At 45.3% G+C, this 20,715-nt stretch overlaps 1 protein-coding gene across 1 annotated transcript in view; it reads right to left on the bottom strand.

Moving 5' to 3' along the window:
* Positions 1-17,206, bottom strand: part of CMTR1 (cap methyltransferase 1) — a 64,806-nt gene extending 47,600 nt beyond the window's left edge. Inside the window, exons 1-4 of the mRNA XM_047797660.1 lie at positions 17,042-17,206; positions 14,710-14,847; positions 3,198-3,349; positions 1,496-1,654 (exon numbers count right to left, since the gene is read on the bottom strand). Coding sequence (XP_047653616.1) covers positions 1,496-1,654; positions 3,198-3,349; positions 14,710-14,842 — 444 coding nt within the window. The 5' untranslated portion in view covers positions 14,843-14,847; positions 17,042-17,206. The remainder of the gene's footprint in view (positions 1-1,495; positions 1,655-3,197; positions 3,350-14,709; positions 14,848-17,041) is intronic.
* Positions 17,207-20,715: the final 3,509 nt, after the last annotated feature.

Here is a 20,715-nt window from a genome sequence, read left to right as displayed (position 1 = left end):
ACTGCCATATGCCGTGGGTGAGGCCCTAAAAAGCAAAAAAAAAAAAAAAAAGAGAGAGAGAGAGAGAGAGAAAGATGAACAAATTTCAGATTCCGAGTTTAGCAAAGTAAGTTCCAATTCTGCCCCACTGAGAGGATAGGGACTCTTCACTTGTTTTCACACAAATGAGGACATGGAAATCACTAAGTATTTCTGAGGTAAAAACCTACATCTAGCACCCAATTACAAATATTTGCCCTATTCTGCACTGTCTCATCTGCTATTCTGCAGGTCTTGACAACTAAAAGGCAACAGAGCAGGACCAGCCCTAGAACCATAAGCTCTCACTTGTCAGCATCACAATCTGACATCTTATTAGGTTTTCATCATGCACAGGTTCACAGGAATTCTTTCCTGAACTGGGACATCAAGGAGACAAATAAAATATCAATTTTTTCCATAGTTCAGAGCCACATTTTAAGCCCAACTACAGCGATGATGTGGAAGGCTAGATATTTGTGTTCTATTCTCTCTAGTATCAACTCTATAATGGTAATATTTCACCATTGTTTTTATCTTTTTTATTTTTTTTGTCTTTTTGTCTTTTGAGGGCCGCACTCGAGGCATATGGAGGTTCCCAGGCTAGGGGTCTAATCAGAGCTATTGCCACCGGCCTACACCACAGTCACAGCAACATGGGATCCGAACCTCATCTGCGACCTACACCACAGCTCATGGCAACTCCAGATCCTTAACCCACTGAGTGAGGCCAGGGATCGAACCCGAAACCTCATGGTTACTAGTCAGGTTCGTTACCACTGAGCCAAGACGGACACTCCATCACCTTTATTTTTAGGTGCTTTTATTATGCCTACTTCAAATCCTCTGTGGAATAAGACAGGGCATAAATAAATAAATAGTAAAAAAAAGCTCAACATTATCTGTGCCATGAAAAGGGATGGAGTCTCTTTTGGTATTCAGGGTTAAAACAAACTGGTCCTCAAGTAGATAAGCAGACTAAACCCACAACAGAAAAGCTATATGGCATAAACAAACACCTATTTCATACTGGGACATCATAAACCTATGGAGGTGCAAGGACCTGGGAGAGCACCTGATCCAGTCACTCACCCAGCACGAAAGGGGGCCTCACTTGAATCCTTTCAGCAGAGGGAGCGTACTACCTTGTTAGGTACCTCTGTCACTGGTGGAAAGCTGTATCTATTTATTAAAGTCCTTTGTGGAGACACACTGCCTTCCAGCATCTTCTACCCACTGGTCACAGATAGTCCTATATGAAGCAACAGGAAATGAATCCACTTCCCACCATATCTCCTCCTGGCTTCTGTTCCCCTTTCTGGACATCCCCAGCATCTTCCATGTAAGAAACTAGTTCTAATCCCCGCTAATTACCCTGATCACACTGCCTCTGGGGACTAGTTTGCTAACACGGCTACATAACGTCACACATCCAAGAACACAAGCAGCTTTCCGGTCTTCTCTCCACAGCAGTTACCTCTGGCTCAGCTCGCCAGTCCACATTCAGCTCCTGGTCAAAGCCTTGCAGCGTAAGACCCAAGCCTCGTCGACCTTTCTGATTAGAAGCTTCAACAATGTCCTTCCGACCCTGGCTGTATTTACCCAGTCCTTCACCTTCCTTGAAGCCCATCTTGGCCTGAAAAAGAGAAATAATGGTGCATTTATATAAATAAACAGATAATATTGGAGCATTTATATAAACAAGCAATTATTTAGCCCTCATCTTGTGTAAGACATCATGTTATTTGAGAAATATAAATGAGTAAGGCTTAAAGCTTTCCTTCTAGCCTAATGAAAAGAAGCATAAATAAATAACTGCAGTTTAACTATGGGCCCAGTGGCTGTCTATTCTGGAGGTGATATTCTGGAGGTGAAAGTCTAGGGCAACTAGAAGTTGGATAAATGAGAAGGGACCTCATAGCTGTAATTAAAGGCACCAAGAGTACATAATGAATCTCACTGGACATTTGCACAACTATCCTTCCAGCTAATTTGTCTGATTAAGTGAGAAGTAGATCTAGAGTAGAGTTGATAGAGACCATAATTTAAAACAGCACTGCTTTAAGCAGCAACTTCTAAACCTCACCCCTTAGCCAGTCAAATGGTCTTACCAGGCAAGTACGATGAGGGTCTGGAGGAGCCCGCTTAATCAAGAGATTAACTGAAAAACCACTTCATGTAAAACTGAGGTATGGAAGGTACTATAAGACTCTGGACAGAAACATTTTTTTAAATGTCACAACTAACTAAAGAGCTTACACTACACTCTAGAGACACTAGGCCCGGTTATATACCCCCCAAACCAGAGACCTGAACCCCCAAACCCATAGACCCTTGTCTAACAAAAGAACCCCCATCCTAAGAAGATGTGATTTCCCCTAGAAGGTCTATATTCCCTATGGAAGGGGCATTACCAGCTCAAGAGCTGGATGAAACTCCTACAGTAGCCACAAATCTTTCCCCAGGTCAGGGTATGACTGAGTCACAAACCTCATCTTCCATTTCCCCCCAACGTTTTTGGCTCCCAAACCAGAATCCTGACGATGACTTCAGAAGTGGCAGTTCTTAAGTGAATCCAACAGCAAATGGAGGTGTCAACTGTAATATTCCTGAAGCCAGACAGAAGGCAAACCTGGGCTGCCCTAACCTTTGCACATACACCACAATCTGATGAGGAAGGTAAGGGAGTCTTCCTTTTCACGGTCCTTCTTGTGGTAGATCAATGGGATGCAAAAGTTGGGAAGGAAAACTGGACATTCTTTTAGAAGTAATATAGAAAACTGTGCTACTCCCATTTATTTCAGACACCTGGGAGTGAGCAGAATTTCAGTCATTTCTTTTGAGCTCACTCACTAGAGCAAAAATCTCAGCATGAAGCCTCTTTATCCATTGACACACATCCATGTGTTCCACACATGCGCCTAAGAATTCATTACTAAGGACACCAAAGGGAGATCCAACTCTGAACAAGACGTGAGAAGCAAGCCTGAGCAGCCACGTCCCATGGAAGTCTCAAATGTGACACTTCTATCAAGAAGGCAACAGACTCTCTACCCAACTGTAGTAGATGGAAAGCAGAGGAAAAACTCATGCCCTAGCTTTCTGTTCATACCAATAGAGTTTCTCCTTTCACACTCTGCTGGTAGAGCTTTAGAAACCCACCCCAAGCACTGACATACCATAAGCTTCTGGGAAACACTATTATACATGGAATAGCGAGAAGAAGTTCCCTCCACAAGAGAGTCTGCTTTGAACGCATCATCAAAAGAACCAGAGCTGCGCTGCTTCCCTTCAGTCTCGCTGTCAGACCCACTTAGGCTTGTAGCACATGCTGGAAAAGAAAAAAGGAAAATGTTTTGGTGTGTTTATGGCACAGCACAGTCTCCAGAATTCCAAGTTTCACTTAGCCAACTAATGGTTCAATACATGCATTATGCACGTGAAGTTCATTAAATGACCCAGGTCCAATGTATTCTCTGCCTCTTACAAACTGTGCAATTCACTGAAGGTTCCTAGTGGTACTTGACACACAACGGGAGTTCGAAGTGGGATGGTAGTACCTTCCTCATAGGCTTGTTTGAAGATTAAATGAAATAATGTATTTGAAAGAACACTACCAAATATAAAATATACGTACTGAAGAAAAGATTGTTATTTCTGCTGCTATTTATTTGAACATCAATTTCCAAACACTGACACCTGGCTTTCTTCTCTTTTTTCTTTTTTTTTTTTTTTGTCTTTTTGCCATTTCTTGGGCCACTCCCATGCCATATGGAGATTCCCAAGCCAGGGGTCAATTCGGAGCTGTTGCCACCGGCCTACGCCAGAGCCACAGCAACGTGGGATCCGAGCCGCATCTGCAACCTATGCTACAGCTCACAGCAACGCCGGATCCTTAACCCACTGAGCAAGGGCAGGGATCGAACCCAAAACCTCATGGTAACTAGTCAGGTTCGTTAACCACTGCACCACGATGGGAACTCCCTGGCTTTATTTTCAACAATTCTATCATGGGACTCACAGTTTCTGATTTGTTTAATCTCCTAATTTCCTGTTTTCAATGTCCTTGAAACGTACAGATAAGAGGGTGGGTCTACAGCAAAGCCCCAGAGCAGAGCCAGCTCACGGGGGCGGGCGGGGGGGGGGGGGGGGGGAGAGAGCCGTGAGGGGGGAAGGGGAAGACAGGGAACAAAGGAAAAGAGGAGGAAAGAGGAGACAGGGAAGATGGGGCACTCAGGCAGTGGCACCAACAGAGGCCAAGAGTAGAGGAGCTGCTCCTAAGTGCTACAGGAGGGAGCTGCCGGCCCAAGTGAGCAAAGCCATTACCTTTGTGGTCAGCAACCTTGTTGCCAAAGGACTCCGAATAAGACCCACCTTAACAAGTGCCAGAGTGGTGGGTTAACTGCCTCCTGGCCAAAAGTGGATAATCCATAGTCTAGATAATCCATAGTCACTGTGACTGGGCCTTTCTTTTTCAGACCCATGAATCTCTTGAAAGATACTTCAACCCAATGTAATTTTATTCAGGTAGTTTCTCAGGCAAACTTGGAAACAGATTTGGTAAACAATTTCTGCATATTTCCATTGAAAATGGTTATAAACTGCAAGCCAGGAGGAATGCTGAAAAGGAAATGAGGGTGGTGGTGTCCAATCTGATCCCAAGGCTTGAGAAGCTGTACTGTGCGCAACAGCACAGAAATCTCATTAACAATGTCCTTGTTTTTTAAGAATAAAATTTTTTAAATGTCTTCAAGTTATTAACATTATTTTTTTTGTCTTTTTTTGTTGTTGTTGTTGTTGTTGTTATTGTTGTTGTTGTTGCTATTTCTTGGGCCGCTCCCGCGGCATATGGAGGTTCCTAGGCTAGGGGTTGAATCGGAGCTGTAGCCACCGGCCTATGCTAGAGCCACAGCAACGCTGGATCCGAGCCACGTCTGCAACCTACACCACAGCTCACGGCAACGCCGGATCCTTAACCCACTGAGCAAGGCCAGGGACCGAACCCACAACCTCATGGTTCCTAGTCGGATTCGTTAACCACTGCGCCACGACGGGAACTCCCAAGTTATTAACATTATTCTTTTAAATACCTATTTATTGTTAGGATATAAATGCTTGTTATTTAGATCTATGTACTTAATAAACCAGTAGGTATTTCTTTTGGTTTCTGAGAGGCACAGTGAAAAAAGTTAGGGCACCACTAAGAGTGCCAAGAACCAAGGAAACTTGGGAACCTTCATTCTATGTATGGAAATGGTGAGATCACCAAGACACACCGTCAACGGAGTAACAGAAAACCTAGACCATATTCATGAGTATGACATCCTAACTCTTGTACTAAGAGGGACAACAAGAATGTATATCTTTGGAATTCTCACTGTGGCACAACTGGTGGGCGTGTCTGCAGTGCTGGGGTGCAGGTTCAATCCCCGCCCTGGCAGACCAGATTAAGGATCTGGCATTGCCACAGCCATGGCGTAGGATGCAAGTACAGTCTGGATCCTGATCCCTGGCCCGGGAACTCCCAATGCTGCAGGGAAGCCAAAAAAGAAATTAAAAAAAAAAAAGAATATATATTTATGGGAGTTCCCACTGTGGCACAGCAGGTTAAGGATCTGGCATTGTCTCTGCAGTGATAACACATCCCATCCTTGGCACAGCACAGTGGGTTAAGGATCCAGCATTGCTACAGCTGTGGTGTAAGTCGCAGCTTCAGTTCAGATCTGGTCCTTGGCCTGGGAACTTCCATATGCCCCAAGTGCAGACAAAAAATAAAAAAATTATTTTTTTTGTCTTTTTGCCTTTTCTAAGGGGCTGCTCCCGCGGCATATGGAGGTTCCCAGGCTAGAGGTCGAATCGGAGCTGTAGCCACCAGCCTATGCCAGAGTCACAGCAGTGTGGGATCTGAGCTGGGTCTGCAACCTACACCACAGCCCACGGCAACGCCGGATCCTTAACCCGCTGAGCAAGGCCAGGGATCGAACCCGCAACCTCATGGTTCCTAGTCGGATTCGTTAACCACTGAGCCACGATGGGAACTCCTAAAAAATTTTTTACAAGAATATATGTTTTTATTTCTTATAATTGCAAAAAGAGCTTTTGGAAGGAAAGATATATAAGGCCAATAAACATGATTATCCATACGTGTAAGGGTTGAGGCATGGAAACAGAATACCAAAATGATTATTTGGAATAAGTGGAAGTGTAAGAAATGAAACTTTTTTTTTTTCACCTTTTAGGGTTGTACCTGCGGCATATGGAAGTTCCCAGGCTAGGGGTCAAATCAGAGCTACAGCTGCCAGCCTATACCACAGCCACAGCTACGCAGGATCCAAGCCGTGTCTGCAACTGCAACCTACACCACAGCTCATGGCAACACGGGATCCTTAACCCACTGAGCGAGACCAGGAATCAAACCTGCATCCTCATAGATCCTACTCGGGTTTGTTACTGCTAAGCCACAGCGGGAACTCCCCAAAAAAGTGAAAGTTGCTATATTTTTATACCACTAGAGTTTATATTGGCTATCTTTTTATATTTTTGATTAATGAACAATATGAATATATTATCTATTAAAATTTAAAATAAGAGTTTCCATTTTGGCTCAGTGGGTTAAGAATCCAACTAAGGTCCATGAGGATGCGAGTTCAATCCCTGGCCCCACTCAGTGGGTTAAGGATCGAGTTGCCGTGAGCTGTGGCATAGGTCACAGATACGGCAGGGATCTGGCATTGCTATGGCTGTGGTGCAGGCCAGCAGCTGCAGCTCCGATTACACCCATAGCCTGGGAACTTCCATATGCCACAGGTGCAGCCCTAATAAGAAAAAAACATTTTTGAGTTCCCGTTGTGGCTCAGCAGAAACAAATCCAACTAGTATCCAGGAGGAGGCAAGTTCAATCCCTGGCCTCGCTCAGTGGGTCAAGGATCTGGTGTTGCCATGAGCTGTGGTGTAGGTCCCAGACATGGCTCAGATCCCATGTTGCTGTGGTGTAGGTTGGCAGCTATAGCTCTGATTTGACCCATAGCCTGGGAACTTCCGTATGCCGCAAGTGCGGCCCTATAAAAGCAAAAAATAAAAATAAAAATAAATTTGGAGTTCCACTAGGGCACAGCAGAAACAAATCTGACCAGAAATCATGAGGTTGTAAGATTGATCCCTGGCTTGGTTCAGTGGGTTAAGGATCCAGCAATGCTGTGTACTGTGGTATATAGGTGACAGACTTGGCTCAGATCTGGCACTGCTATGGCTGTGATGTAGGCTGGCAGCTATAGCTCCGATTTGACCCTTAGCCTGGAAACCTCCACATGCTGCAGGTGCAGCCCTAGAAAGCCAAAAAAAAAAAATTTTTTTTTAATGTTTAAAAAGAAAAAAACTAACTTAGCAATGTAGCACAATCCATTTAAGAAAGGAAGTCCCTGAAATGAGTCAAAGTTCGGCTGCTCATGGGAAGCATTGAGAAAAGGCACAGAGGGCAGCCATGTAAAATGATTCTTTATATACCCCAAATGGGCACTATATAGGTGTTCGTAACTTGAGGATTACATCCTCATTGTAAAGCCTACCTGCCCTGATCTACCCACCTCCCATGAGAACACAAACTCACTAAGGGCTGCCATTCAGAGAAGACAGAAGCCTTCCTCAGCACCCTAGGCCTAGTTCTCCCTTCCATGGTGCTCCAGGAGCACCAGCATCACACCATCAGCACAGCACTCACACACTGCCTGAGAGCTAGTTATCATCACATGCCACCACTGGACAGGGTCACTGCTGGAGTCACAATCAACTTTTTAATTTTTTTGCTTTTTAGGGCCACACCTGCAGCATATGGAGGTTCCCAGGCTAGGGGTCCAATCAGAGCTACAGCTTCTGGCCTATACCACAGCCACAACAACATCAGATCCAAGCCACATCTGCAACCTACACCACAGTTCACGGCAACAATGGATCCTCAACCCACTGAGTGAGGCCAGGGATCGAACCTGCAACTTCATGGTTCCTAGTTGGATTCGTTTCTGTTGCACCACGACAGGAATGCCCACAATCAACTTTCTATCTCCAACACCTGAACTGAGGCTTCGCATTTAACAGAAATTAATTAAGTGCTCACTGTAATGAATTTAAAGTATTGCCACCCAGTTGTCATCTTTGCTAAGTGCCTACTAAGTATACAGATCCTTAGGACATTCCCTCTTATAACACCTCACACCTGTAGTGCAAGACATTTAGCCCCAAGAAATATAAGATACACATCATTACACATTTGTTCAAACCCACAGAGTGTACAAAATCAAGAATGAAGCATAATGTAAACTATGAACTCTGGATGATAATCTGTATCAACACAGGTTCATCAGTTGTAACAAACGTACCACTCTGGTGAGAGATGTTGCTAATGGGGGAGGCTCTGCATATGCAGGAGCAGGAGGTGTAGGAGATACTGTTGTACTTTCCTCTCACTTTTGCTATGAACCTTAAAGTGCTCTAAAAATCTGATGTTCTGGAGTTCCCGTTGTGGCGCAGTGGTTAACGAATCCGACTAGGAACCATGAGGTTGCGGGTTCGGTCCCTGCCCTTGCTCAGTGGGTTAAGGATCCGGCGTTGCTGTGAGCTGTGGTGTAGGTTGCAGACGCGGCTCGGATCCTGCGTTGCTGTGGCTCTGGCGTAGGCCGGTGGCTACAGCTCCGATTTGACCCCTAGCCTGGGAACCTCCATATGCCGCGGGAGCGGCCCAAAGAAATAGCAAAAAAAAAAAAGACAAAAAAAAATCTGATGTTCTAACAAAAACTTTTTTTTAAAGATTCAACAACAAAGAGTTTAAGCATGAGAATGGAATACTTATATCCAAGAGAGAACTGAGTGAGCCCCCCTTGGACTATTAGTTGGCACCCTGCACTCCAGCAGGCTGAATGAAACAGAACATCTGTCAGGTCTGCCAGAGAACAAAACACTAATATTGCTTAATATCAACAACTCTGGTCCAGGACGTGTTTTATAAAAGGTGCATGCTAGGGAGTTCCTGTCATGGCTCAGCAGGTTAAAGACTCAACACCATCTCCTTGAGGACGAGGGTTCGATCCCTGGCCCCAGTCAGTGCATTAAGGATCCAGTGTTGCCACAAACTGAGGCATATGTCACAGATGTGGCTTGGATCCCACGTTGCTATGGCTGTGGCACAGGCCAGCAGCTGTAGCTCCAACTGGACCCCTAGCCCAGGAACTTCCATATGCTACAGGTGCAGCCCTAAAAATAAATAAAACAAAACAAAAATAAAATAATTAAAAAATAAAAACAAAAAAAATAAAAGGTGCATTCTATATACAAAGGAATACCACCCAAAAGTAACAATGCTACCTTCAGAGGGCTTAAGAATCCAATAGCTAAGGTAAATATGCCTTTTTTAGGATTATAACATTTTGCAAAAGAAAGGCAGATGAATATGCGTGAAAAAATTAGAATAAACTTACAACCAAATTCCTGGCTCCTAAGCAGTCAGCAAGGAGGAATTTTGGTTGAAAATATCCCTGAATGAGAGACAACAAATCTCCCTTCGTCCTCTTAAGGTGGCTACCTAATTCCCTCAATAAGAAGCTGAGCTGCTTACGTGGACCAATGCAGCACACATCACAGAGTGCCAGGGAGCGCCCCTCAGAAGGAAAGACCCAGAACATTAACAGTGAGTTACCATGGAAACTGAGAGGTGCTGTGATATTTATTTTGTTTTCCCTTTTCTGCATTTTCAAGGTGAGAAATGACAATATACTATTTTGAAAATTAGAGTTTAAAAAAAAAGCTATAAAGAAATAAAGTGGAGTTCCCGCTATGTTGCAACAGGATCACCGACATCTCTGCAGCACCAGGATGCAGGTTCCATCCCCGGCCCGTGGGTTAAAGGATATCTGGTGTTGCCATAGCTGTGACATAGGTTGCAGCTGCACCTGGGATGTGATCCCTGGCCCAGGAACTCCATATGCTGCAGGGCAGCCAAAAAAGAAAAAAATAAATAAAAAATAAAGTATCATTCTAAGCTTTGTAAAGAATTTGGTTCCTTTCCATACATATCTTCAGAGGACAGCAATCATCCTACTAGACTGTTCTTTGTGAGGTCAAGAAGTGTGCTGGATTACAGATAAGCTTTATTTCTCTATTTTATTTCATTTGGTATTGAAAGCCAATTCTTAGCCTGACATGATTTAAGATAAAGTTCCCTAGATTAGTCCTGATGTCCAGAGACAGCAACAGCCACTACTCATTTTCACCCCTGGGCCTTTGGGGCCACTCTTTTCAAATGAAAAGGAGGCAACTGTCTTGGTTGCAACAGGAACTTAAAAAGGAGGTTTAACCTCCCAAGACTGATAAGAATTTAGCAAACATTGAGCAAACAATCTTTTAATGAGGATATAAATTAAGAGAAGTAATAAGGTCAGTCTATTAAAATCATTACTCTCATTAAGAACTTGCCAAAGCTGGGTGGCACTCCCATTTACCTCCCTAGGAGCTCCCTTCTAAAACCTACCAGAGAGCCCAAAACATTACTTAGAGTTTTCATGTAAGATTTCTTCTCTACCTGATAGAAAACATTACTCTCAAATCATTTCAAAGAAGAAAAGGTTCATTTTATAGAAGAATCAGAGGTTTTCCAGCTACTGGCAAAATTTTTCATAACAGAACAGTAGGTCAAACATGCCAAGATTGAAAAATACAAGTAACAACGCACAAGGAGGGGCAGCTCTAGGCACTAATGGCCAAGGTGAGCAACACACAGATACAGAAGAATAAATTATGGATTTTAATAAACCTCACATCCTGCCTAACAACTGCTGTGGAATACACTCATTCCTGTTTAAAGACTCAAATTCTCCTTCATGCTGGACAAATGGTAACTCGTTAGAGCAATTTAATCAAAAACTTCCTTTAACGGTATCTGTTTAAGGACATGAATCTGGGCTGACAGGAAGGCGATGGTGTTTCAGGGAAGATAGCCTATTTAGGGAAAAATTAAACCTAGTGGAAGGGAAAGCACTTATAGTGTGGTGCCAGCGAAGGAACCTGGCAATTTCCAAAGCAACAGGCTGTGGGAGGGCCAAGAGCCCACAGGAGATCCAACAGTGGAGGAGACCAGGAAACTGCCTTGGGGTCTAGACCTCAGTTTCCCTGTAACGAACAATCAGAAAGAACAAAATGACCTCCATCTGCCTCTCCCTGCTTCAAAAGGTTGTTATGTAATGGCAAATTTCCAAGAGTTTGCTTAGGCTTGAAATTGCCTTCAAATTCCTCTTAAAATACTCAAAAGAAGACATGATGGCCCAGTGGCCATGAAAACAACATCCCTGTTCTTTAGTCTGGTCAGATGTCAGTCTGACTGGCAATGCTCCCTTGTCAGTAATGTAAAATAAACAAAGTGATTAAACTAGATTTATTAATGAGTCATCACATTGATCGAGCAGAGGAAGCACAAACAAGGCCCAGACAGACAGAAACGGCAACGTACTGTTTGTTTTTCTATTTCTACTCCCTAAAGAGCATTTTTCAATCATCTGTTCAGCAGTACATCCAGGTAGTGGTGGTTGGAGCAACAGGAAACACGCCTGCTTTAACGCAATGACTTGAATAGGAAAGCGGCATACAGATCTCAAGGGATATGGAATTGCTGGCAAGACAGTAAACTACCAGGGCACACTGTCCAAGGGATGCCTCAGAGAAGCCAAGACAGAACAGAGATGATATAAATGCTAAGTACTTAATGAAATGATCCTCTGTAGACTGAGGAGGGAGAGGCAAAATGAAAGAGGCAAAGCATCTTAAGCTTCTTGGAAAAGATACTACTGTTACTTTCTCTCAGTTCTATTCAGTAAATATTTACTAAGCATTTACTCCATGCCCAGCCTGGGACTGCAGGAGGAGAGGCCCAGACAGCAGTCTTACTGATGAAGACACCAGCCTCCCGCTCTCAGAGTTGTTGTGTCAATATGGAGCTGTCCCTTCCTAAAATTAGCTGGTCTGGGAGAAATCTAGCAAGGTCTATTTGCCTCTGCCTCCTGCCTCATTTTCTGCAAATAAAAGGGAGCAGCTGGCCTATTGCCAGACACACACAAGGTACTAGCCACCTCTAGCTTTCCATTTTGTACACACAACAGCAAGAGGCAATCCTGACTGAGTCATATGGTGCTACTTCTAGGAAAGGTTAAAGCCATTTGGTACAATTAAAGTTTGTGGGAGGGGAGTTCCCACCATGCTGCAGGGGAAACGAATCCAACTAGTAACGATGAGGTTGCAAGTTCCATCCCTGGCCTTGCTCAGTAGGTTGAGGATCCGGCATTGCCGTGAGCTGTGGTGTGGGTTGCAGATGCAGCTCGGATCGGGCGTTGCTGTGGCTATGGCGTAGGCCAGTGGCTACACCTCTGATTAGATCCCTAGCCTGGGAACCTCCAAATGCACGGGTGCGGCCCTAAAAAGACAAAAAAATAAAAAGGAAGTTTGTGGGAGGGAGGAAGACAGTCTCAGTTCACAGTCACATTTTTTTATGAATATGGATCTTAGTTATTTCCAAGCATAGAAACGCTCCTGAACAGAAGTTATAGTCAATATAATGTTACCTTTACAACCATTTAATATACAAACTTCAATAGTATATAGTAGTTACAGTCTCAGATTAAATGAGAGTAACACATTTGCATATTCTGGTTCTATTTGCCAGTTATAAAATTCAGCACAGTCACATTTTTAAAAGCTTGAAATTTGAATTAAACTGGTTCCCTCAAGGCGCTCCTGCCATGGCCCAATGGGATAAGCAGTGTCTTGGAAGCGCTGGGATGCGGGTTCAATCCCCAGTCCAGCAGAGTGGGTTAAGGATCCAGTGTTGCCACAGCTATGGCTTGGTTTGTGGCTGTGGCTTGGATCTGATCCCTGGCCCAGTAACTTCATATGCCTCAGGGCAGCCAAAACAAACAAACAAACAAACAACTGGTTCCCTTGAAAAATCCTTCACTATATCCCTTCCTCTAACTTGGAGTCATCTTCTTGAGAGCAAACATCCCCCAAGGTTCACTTAAAACAAGATACTTCCACCATCAAAGCATCATTTATTCCCCCAGACATGCTCTCCCTTTCTCCCTTGCAGGCCGTTTCTCCCTCAACCCCGCAACCCTGCCCAAGGACATGAAACCTTCATCAAAGTGCTCTAATCCCAGGTAACAAGTCAAACTCCCTTTCCTCGACAGCCCTTAGAACCAATACACCCAATATAGTTTTGCCTTCCCACTTAGTAATCTCAATTACATACAGCCTTTCTCACCCCACCCCCCCACCCCCAGAATCCACCATGACAACTTTAAAGGCATGAATATCTCCACACACAAGATTATAAGAGAGTCTCTTCCCCAGCCAGGACTACCACTGCAGCAAATGCTTCATTAGCTGTTAAGGCCTGTCAAGCTTCTCCTTTCTGGACCAGCTACTTGGTACAGCTGATAAGTAACTGCCCTTCAGTTAGCCCACAACTTGAGAATAAAGCGTATTTTCTACCATACTCCATGGATTTTTCACACTCTTTCAGTCACCAATCTGTCACCAAATTTCACTTCAATTTACCAGGGATCCACCAGAGGATCCAAAATGCAAGACTGCTGGTGCACTGGGTTAAACAGTGTCCAAGGGTCATGTCCGCCTAGCACCTGGGAACATGGCAAATTGGGAAGAGGGCATTCTGGATTAGGGTGTGCCCTCACCCACTAAATGATGTCCTTATAAGAACAGGGATATCCGAACACGGACACACACAGAGGGAAGACAGAGGAGGAGACTGGAGTTATGCTGCTACAAGCCAAGGAACACCAAGGATTGCCAGCAACCTCCAGAAGCTAGATGCAGTCAGGAAGGATTCTTCCTAAGAGACTTGAGAGGGAGAATGCCCCTGCCAGCACCTTGATTTTAGACTTCTAACCTCCAGAAGTGTGGAAAATAAATTTCTGTTGTCTTAAGCCACCCAGTTGGTGGTATTTTGTTACAGCAGCCCGAGGAAATTAATACAGCTGGCAAGTCAAGGCAAATGCAAAGGGAGCCACTTCCAATTGTCTGGTATTTCAGGCAAGCTGCGAGACACACACTTTATAATTTCTCACAGAAAGCACCTTTGGAAACTGTGAACATCTACAACCCTAAAAAACAGGCAAAGCAAAGTGCTAGTTTCAACCAGACCAGTGAAATCCTTAGAGCTTAATGTAAACAGTGAATACAGGATGCTCCAATTCATTTGGGTGTGTTTCTGACCATTTACTACTAAGGAAATTGAGGAAACAGAATGCAAAAACCTGAGGGGAATGAGAGCAGATCACTGCAGCAAAGAGCCCAGCCCTGTGATAGAGCCCCAGGATCATTAACAGCATTAAGAGCACAGGGCCCTCGATGCTCACCACTACTTCCACCTGGTTTAAGGGAGCAAGAGAGTGTCACCTGCTGAAGGACCAGCAACAGAATTAAGACACAGCGGCCCAAATTCCAATTTTTTAGTTAAAACAAGTTCCCCACTCTTTGCAGGAGGATGGCAGAAGGGAAGAGAGTCTGCCGCCAATATCTCTGTAGCATTTGCCTAATTTTCCTCAAGGGGCCGTGGACGGTATTCTGCCCAAGTCAGGCATCAGGGATTCAAACAACCAGACAGTCAGTGGCCTCTGACCACAAAGGCAGGCTTACCTTTTGCTGCATGATTGACTGAGGAGGGAGGTTCATCATCAGACGTAGAGCTGAGGCTCAGAGCAAGCTCTGCAACTCTTTTCTTCTGTTTCTTGATAGGGGCAGTGCATTCTGGATCATTTCTCCTCTTCATTGTTACTGCAACCACAAATCCAGATAGTCAGCTGCCCTTGTCAGAGCCACAAGGCTCACAGGCAGGGACTCCAAAATACAAACCATCAATGGGGTGAAAGCTGGCAACCCCAAACAGCTTGCAATGCCAGCACTTGAGTAGCTTCTTCCTCAGAATGAGGTCCAGGAAGGACACTAGCCAAGCTCTGATTGAAAAATGTGGAATTTATTGGATAATGTGGTGTTCACAGACCCAGAAGCCCCTGGGCCACTGGTGTTAGATACCAAAGTCATGGATCAACTCCACAAGCCATAGAGGGAAAAACACCATAGGCGGTTGTTATTCTACATTTTTCATACAACATTGCCCATGTGTGACACCACTGTACAACGGAAATTAACTGTGAAAGCTAATGACTATCCACAAATACTTATAGAGTTCCCAGCCGTAGTGCTGTAGGTTAGGAATCCAACTTCAGCAACTCTGGGTGTTGTAGAAGCATGGGTTCAATCTCTGACCAGGTGCAGTGGGTTAAAGGACAGTATTACCCTAGCTGTAGCTCAGGTTGAAGCTTTGGCGCAGATTCAGTCCCTAGCCAGGGAACTTCCATATGCTTACGAGTGTGGCCATAAAATGAAAATATATTTCCAGATTAAGAAGACCATCCTAGAATGACTGCTCTCATCACCATTATTATTGTACCAGGACAATTGAGAGATTACACAATATGATACAAATACTGGGTTTTGATTTACTTCAGGATGTTTAAAACATGGGAGAATTGGGAAATTTTTTAAACAGAGTAAGGAATGGAAGCTGTGGTTGACTTAGGACCGAGAAAACAGAAGAATGGGAAAACTAGTGGGACCGGAGATAGCCTATCATAGGACCTATGTACCGAAACAATAATTTTAAGGACAAGAACCCCACGTCCACAAAAAAGAATGGAAACAGCAAAGGCACCATGTCACCATCATCCATGCCCATGAGTAAGCATGAGAGGAGGGCATGAAGGGGGAAAAAAAATGAGATGAAATAAAGTGATGATGAGATTCCTGAAAGCTTAATGAACGATCAAATTAAAGAAAAAGCAAAAGTAGAAGTGAATACAGTGTGGTTTACACTCTACTGTTTGCTGTAAAAGAACTCAGAAAAGAGAAAGTACTCAAAACAGGTGGGTGACCACCTGGGCTGCAATTCCTTGGTAGAGGAGAGGTGCATGGGTCACAGCAGCGAGAGAGTGATGAGATCCAAAGATACCACTGATCCCTTCATGATTCAAACATGAATCACCTTTCACTTCTCTCCAGCTCAAGGATGAGTCGGCTAACCCAACAAAAAAAATCTCATCCTTCCTAAAGAGGCAGCCTCTTACTAGAGACAGGCAGGAGCTACCCTGGGCCAGTAGAAAGAACGGGAGACCGTTGAACAAAGAGAAAGCAAAACCAGGCTGCGCCACATTTCACTTTAAAGGGCGATCTTAAATTCCCCCCCACCCAAAAAAAGGCCCCCCAAAAGTCCTATAACTTAAGCAAAAACTGGCCTTCTGATTCTTAGCGACTCTGCGGGAGACTGGAAGCACTCAGTAACTGTGTTTAGGTGGGTGAAAGGAAAGAAGAGGCAGTGTGCGAAAAGCAGGAGACTGATGCTCCTCCCAAACCACCATAGATTTGGGCCTTCCTAAATCACCTCACCCAACCTTCCCCTTTTCCACTACAAAAAAAAACTGAGGCCCGAGAGGGTAAGGCCACACAGCTAACCAGTGCCCAGCTCAAGTGACCTACACAGGGCAAAAGAATGTGTCCTGGCAGGGAACTTCTACGTGGAAGGCAGAAGGCCTGGTTCTACCTGCTGCTCCCCAAGGTTAAGGGTTCAAATTCCCTCTCCAATCTTCCCTCCCCGGGCCTCGGTTTTGCACTGCCATCCCTACTCATACGGGTAAGAGAAGAGCTCCCATAAACCCCGGGCCAGTCTTCATTTGTAGATAACGTGAGTGTGTGAATGTGTGCGCAAGACGTTTGTCAGCAGCAGCTCGGGCTGCGCGGAGCTGGAGAATTGGGGAGAGGGCGCGGGGGGAAAGGGTATAAGGGAGGAGAGGAGAGAGAGGGGGCGGTGAGGGTCACGACCGCCGGTGGGGGGGCCGAGGCAGCGGCAGAGGAGTGGATGCTGAGCCCGCGCGCCCGCCCGCTCGCTCCCCCCGGGCCGCGCGTCGGCACTCACGCTGAGGGAAGAGGGCGAGCTGCCAAGGAGCGGAGAGGGGGGAATCAGGCCGCCGATGCCGCCGCCACCAGGCCTGGCCCTGCCGCTGCCAGAGCCGCCTCCTCCCTCAGTTTCGCTTCCCCACAAGCCCGCCCGGATCTGCCGGCCGCGCTGTCGCGCTCTGGGTCCCGCCCTGCGGGCCGCGCAGCTTGATGACGTCAGGGCAGCCCACTCCCTCCACCCTCCTGGGCCCAGGCCCCGGGGCAGAGCTCTCGGTTCAGGCCCGCCCCACCCCCTGCCCCCAGGGCAGTCCAGGGCGCCTGCGCAAAAGACCCAGACCGAACAGGTTATAAAAGCTAAAGTATGCAAGTATCTTTTTCTGCTCTGGGAACGAGAACGGAATTCAACTCAGCTCTCTCTCTTTCTTTTTTTTTTCTTTTTTCTTTTTTTCATTTTAGGGCCGCACCTGCGGTATATGGAAGTTCCCTGGGCCTACACCACAGCCACAGCATCGCAGGATCCAAGCCGTGTCTGCGACCTACACCACAGCTCAAGCAACGCAGGATCGGAAATCCACTGAGTGAGGCCAGGGATGGATGGAATCCGCGTCCTCATGGATCCTCCTGGATACTAGTCGGACGTCTTGCTGCTGAGCCACAACAGGAACTTCCAACTCATCTCTCTTAATATCACTATTATTTTGATTTTATAGATCATTTTAATTTTATAGATTAAGACACTTGAGAGCAGAAATTCAGTCTTTTTTTTTTTTTAGGGCCGCTGGTGGCGGTTCCCAGGCTAGGGGTCGAATTGGAGTTGTAGCGCCAGTCTACACCACAGCCACAGCAACACCAGATCTAAGCTGTGTCTGCGACCTACACCACAGCTCACGGGCAACACCGGATCCTTAACCCACTTAGCAAGGCCAGGGATCAAACCCAAAACCTCATGGTTCCTAGTCGGATTCCTTTCTGCTGCACCATGACAGGAACTCCAGAAACCCAGTCTTCTTGTTCACTGTTGTATCCCCAACGTGCAGCATATGGTACATCCACTGCAGATACGGAAGAAAGATCCTGAGGAAAAAAGGAATGCCACCTATGCCATCTTACCATATGGACACAGATGGCTTCCAATGCCAAACCCCTCTTCCAATCTTCAGACCAAAATAGCCAAAAGTCTTTCCAACGTCCTCACTCAGTCACCTCACACCCATAAATTCAGATCAGACCCATAAGCCTGCTCTTTTTCCTGTCAGAGGCACCACCATTGGTCCAAACATAAATATGAGGGGGGCCCAACCTTCCTCGTTCCCTGTAGGCACCAATATGCACTTACCTAGTAATTAATTTACCTACTAATTCTCAAATCTGTCCACTCTTCTCCATTCCCATTGCCACCAATGGTGCAGTCACACTTTCTCATCAAGATTTCTCCAGTAATCTCCAAATCATTGTGCCTGTCTCCAGCTGGGATCCCTGTAGTGCATTCTCCCCCAAACCAAAGTGATTTAAACAAACAAGCAACTGGAGTTCCCGATGTAACACAGCAGGTTAAGGACCCGGCATTGTCTCTGCAGCAGCCAGAGTATCTGCTAAGGCTGTCAGTTTGATTCCCAACCCAGAACAGTGGCTTAAAGAGCCAGCATTGCTGCAGCTGCATAAGAGGTCACAGTTGCAGCTAGGATTCCATCCCTGGCTTGTGAACTTCAATCAGCTGCAGGTGAAGCCATTAAAAGAAAAAGAAAAAAAACCTGGAGTTCCCATAGTGGCTCAGTGGTTAACAAACCCGACTAACCATGAGGTTGGGGGTTCGATCCCTGGCCTCACTCAGTGGGTTAAGGATCTGGTGTTGCTGTGAGCCATGGTGTAGGTCACAGACGCGGCTCGCATTTGGCATTGCTGTGGCTCTGGTGTAGGCTGGCAGCTACAGCTCCGATTAGACCCCTAGCCTGGGAACCTCCATATGCCGCAGGTGCAGCCCTAAAAAGATAAAAGACAAAAAAACAAAAACAAACAGAAAAAACACCTAACTTGGTCCTGTAACAACCATCAATGATGAAAGCCCATCAATTTCATTCCACTTCTGTTAGGATGACGCTAATCTCCTTAAGATGACTACAAGACCCTCCAGTCCAACCCATTCTGCTGTCAAAACCCTGAGCTACTGGTTGCATACTTCTCTCCATCCTGATTTTCTCTTGGCTTCTCAACCAGACCATGTCTCTCAAAAGAGTCCATCCCCTTTCCTAGATTGCTCTTCTCCCTTTTCTTGCTTAATATCCACTTGTCCCTGAGGTCTGTTTAGTATTCTTATCTCAATAATCTTTTCTGATCCTGAAATTCTGGGTGGGGAGTCCCTCTAAGCTTCTGCAGTCCTCTGTCCTCCACTGTCAAAGCACTCACCAGTATTGTAAAATGACCCATTGACTCATCTGCCACCCCACTGAGCTGTAAACTTTGTAGAGGAAAGGTTATGTCTGTGTCTGTATTAAAGCCGTAAGATTGAAAGTAGTGGCTGGTGATAGGTGCTCAATAGACATTTTTTGAATCTGCGGAAATACGGAAAATGAATGAAGGTTAAGTGATGGGCCCAAGGTCACAGAACTAGGATGCAAAAAAGGAGCATTTATTTTATTTTCAATTTTTTTGGAGTATAGTTGACTCAAAACATTGTGAACAAATAAGCATTTAAACCCAGGTCTCAGAATTCCCATGATGGCTCAGTGGATTAAGAACCCGACATAGTCTCCGTGAGGATTTGAGTTTGATCCCTGGCCACTCAGTGGGTTATGGATCTGATGTTGCTACAGGCTGCAGTGTATGTCACAGATGCAGCTGGGATCCAGCAGTATCATGGCTGTGGGTGTGGGCTATAGCTGCAGCTCCCATTCGACCCCCAGCCTGGGAACTTCCATATACCACAGGTGCAGCCATTAAAAAAAAAACACAACACATCTCTTTGGTTCCACAGCTGAGTGTCAGAGTTCCCATCACGGCTCAGTGGTTAACAAATCTGACTAGCGTCTATTAGGATGCAGGTTTGATTCCCTGGCCTCGCTCAGCGGGTTAAGGATCTGGCGTTGCTGTGAGCTGTGGTGTAGGTCACAGACACAGCCTGGATCTGGTGTTGCTGTGGCTGTGGTGTAGGCCAGCAGCTACAGCTCCAATTTGACTCCTAGCCTGGGAACCTCCATGTGCCACAGGTGCGGCCCCAAAAAGACAAAAAAAAAAAAAGTAAAGGAAAGAAAACATAGAAGAATATCTTTGCAGACTTGGAGTAGACAAATATTTTTTTGCAAAGGAACCTGAGGGCATTAATCAAAAGAAAAAATTGATAAAAGTAGACTTCACAAGATAAAAAGGCTTCTGCCCATCAAAAGACACCATTAAGAAATCGAATAGGCAAGCTATAGACTGAAAGAAAAACATGCACAGTACATATATTTGACAAATGACTTTCATTCAAAAATATATATAATACCCAACATCAAAAAGAAAAAAAAGGTGTTCCTGGCAGTGGGTGTTGTTACTGCTGCAGCTCAGGTAACTGCTGTGGCATGGATTTGATCCCTGACTGGAAACTTCTACATGCTGTGGATGTGGCCAAAACAACCCAAACAAACAAACACCAGCAGAAAACAAAACATAAAAAGTTTCCAATTCCTATCAAAATGGAGAAAACTCAGTCCATCC

The sequence above is a fragment of the Phacochoerus africanus genome, chromosome 9 (assembly GCF_016906955.1).
Source record: "Phacochoerus africanus isolate WHEZ1 chromosome 9, ROS_Pafr_v1, whole genome shotgun sequence".
Lineage (NCBI taxonomy): Eukaryota > Metazoa > Chordata > Mammalia > Artiodactyla > Suidae > Phacochoerus > Phacochoerus africanus.
This window is presented reverse-complemented; position numbering and strand designations above follow the sequence as displayed.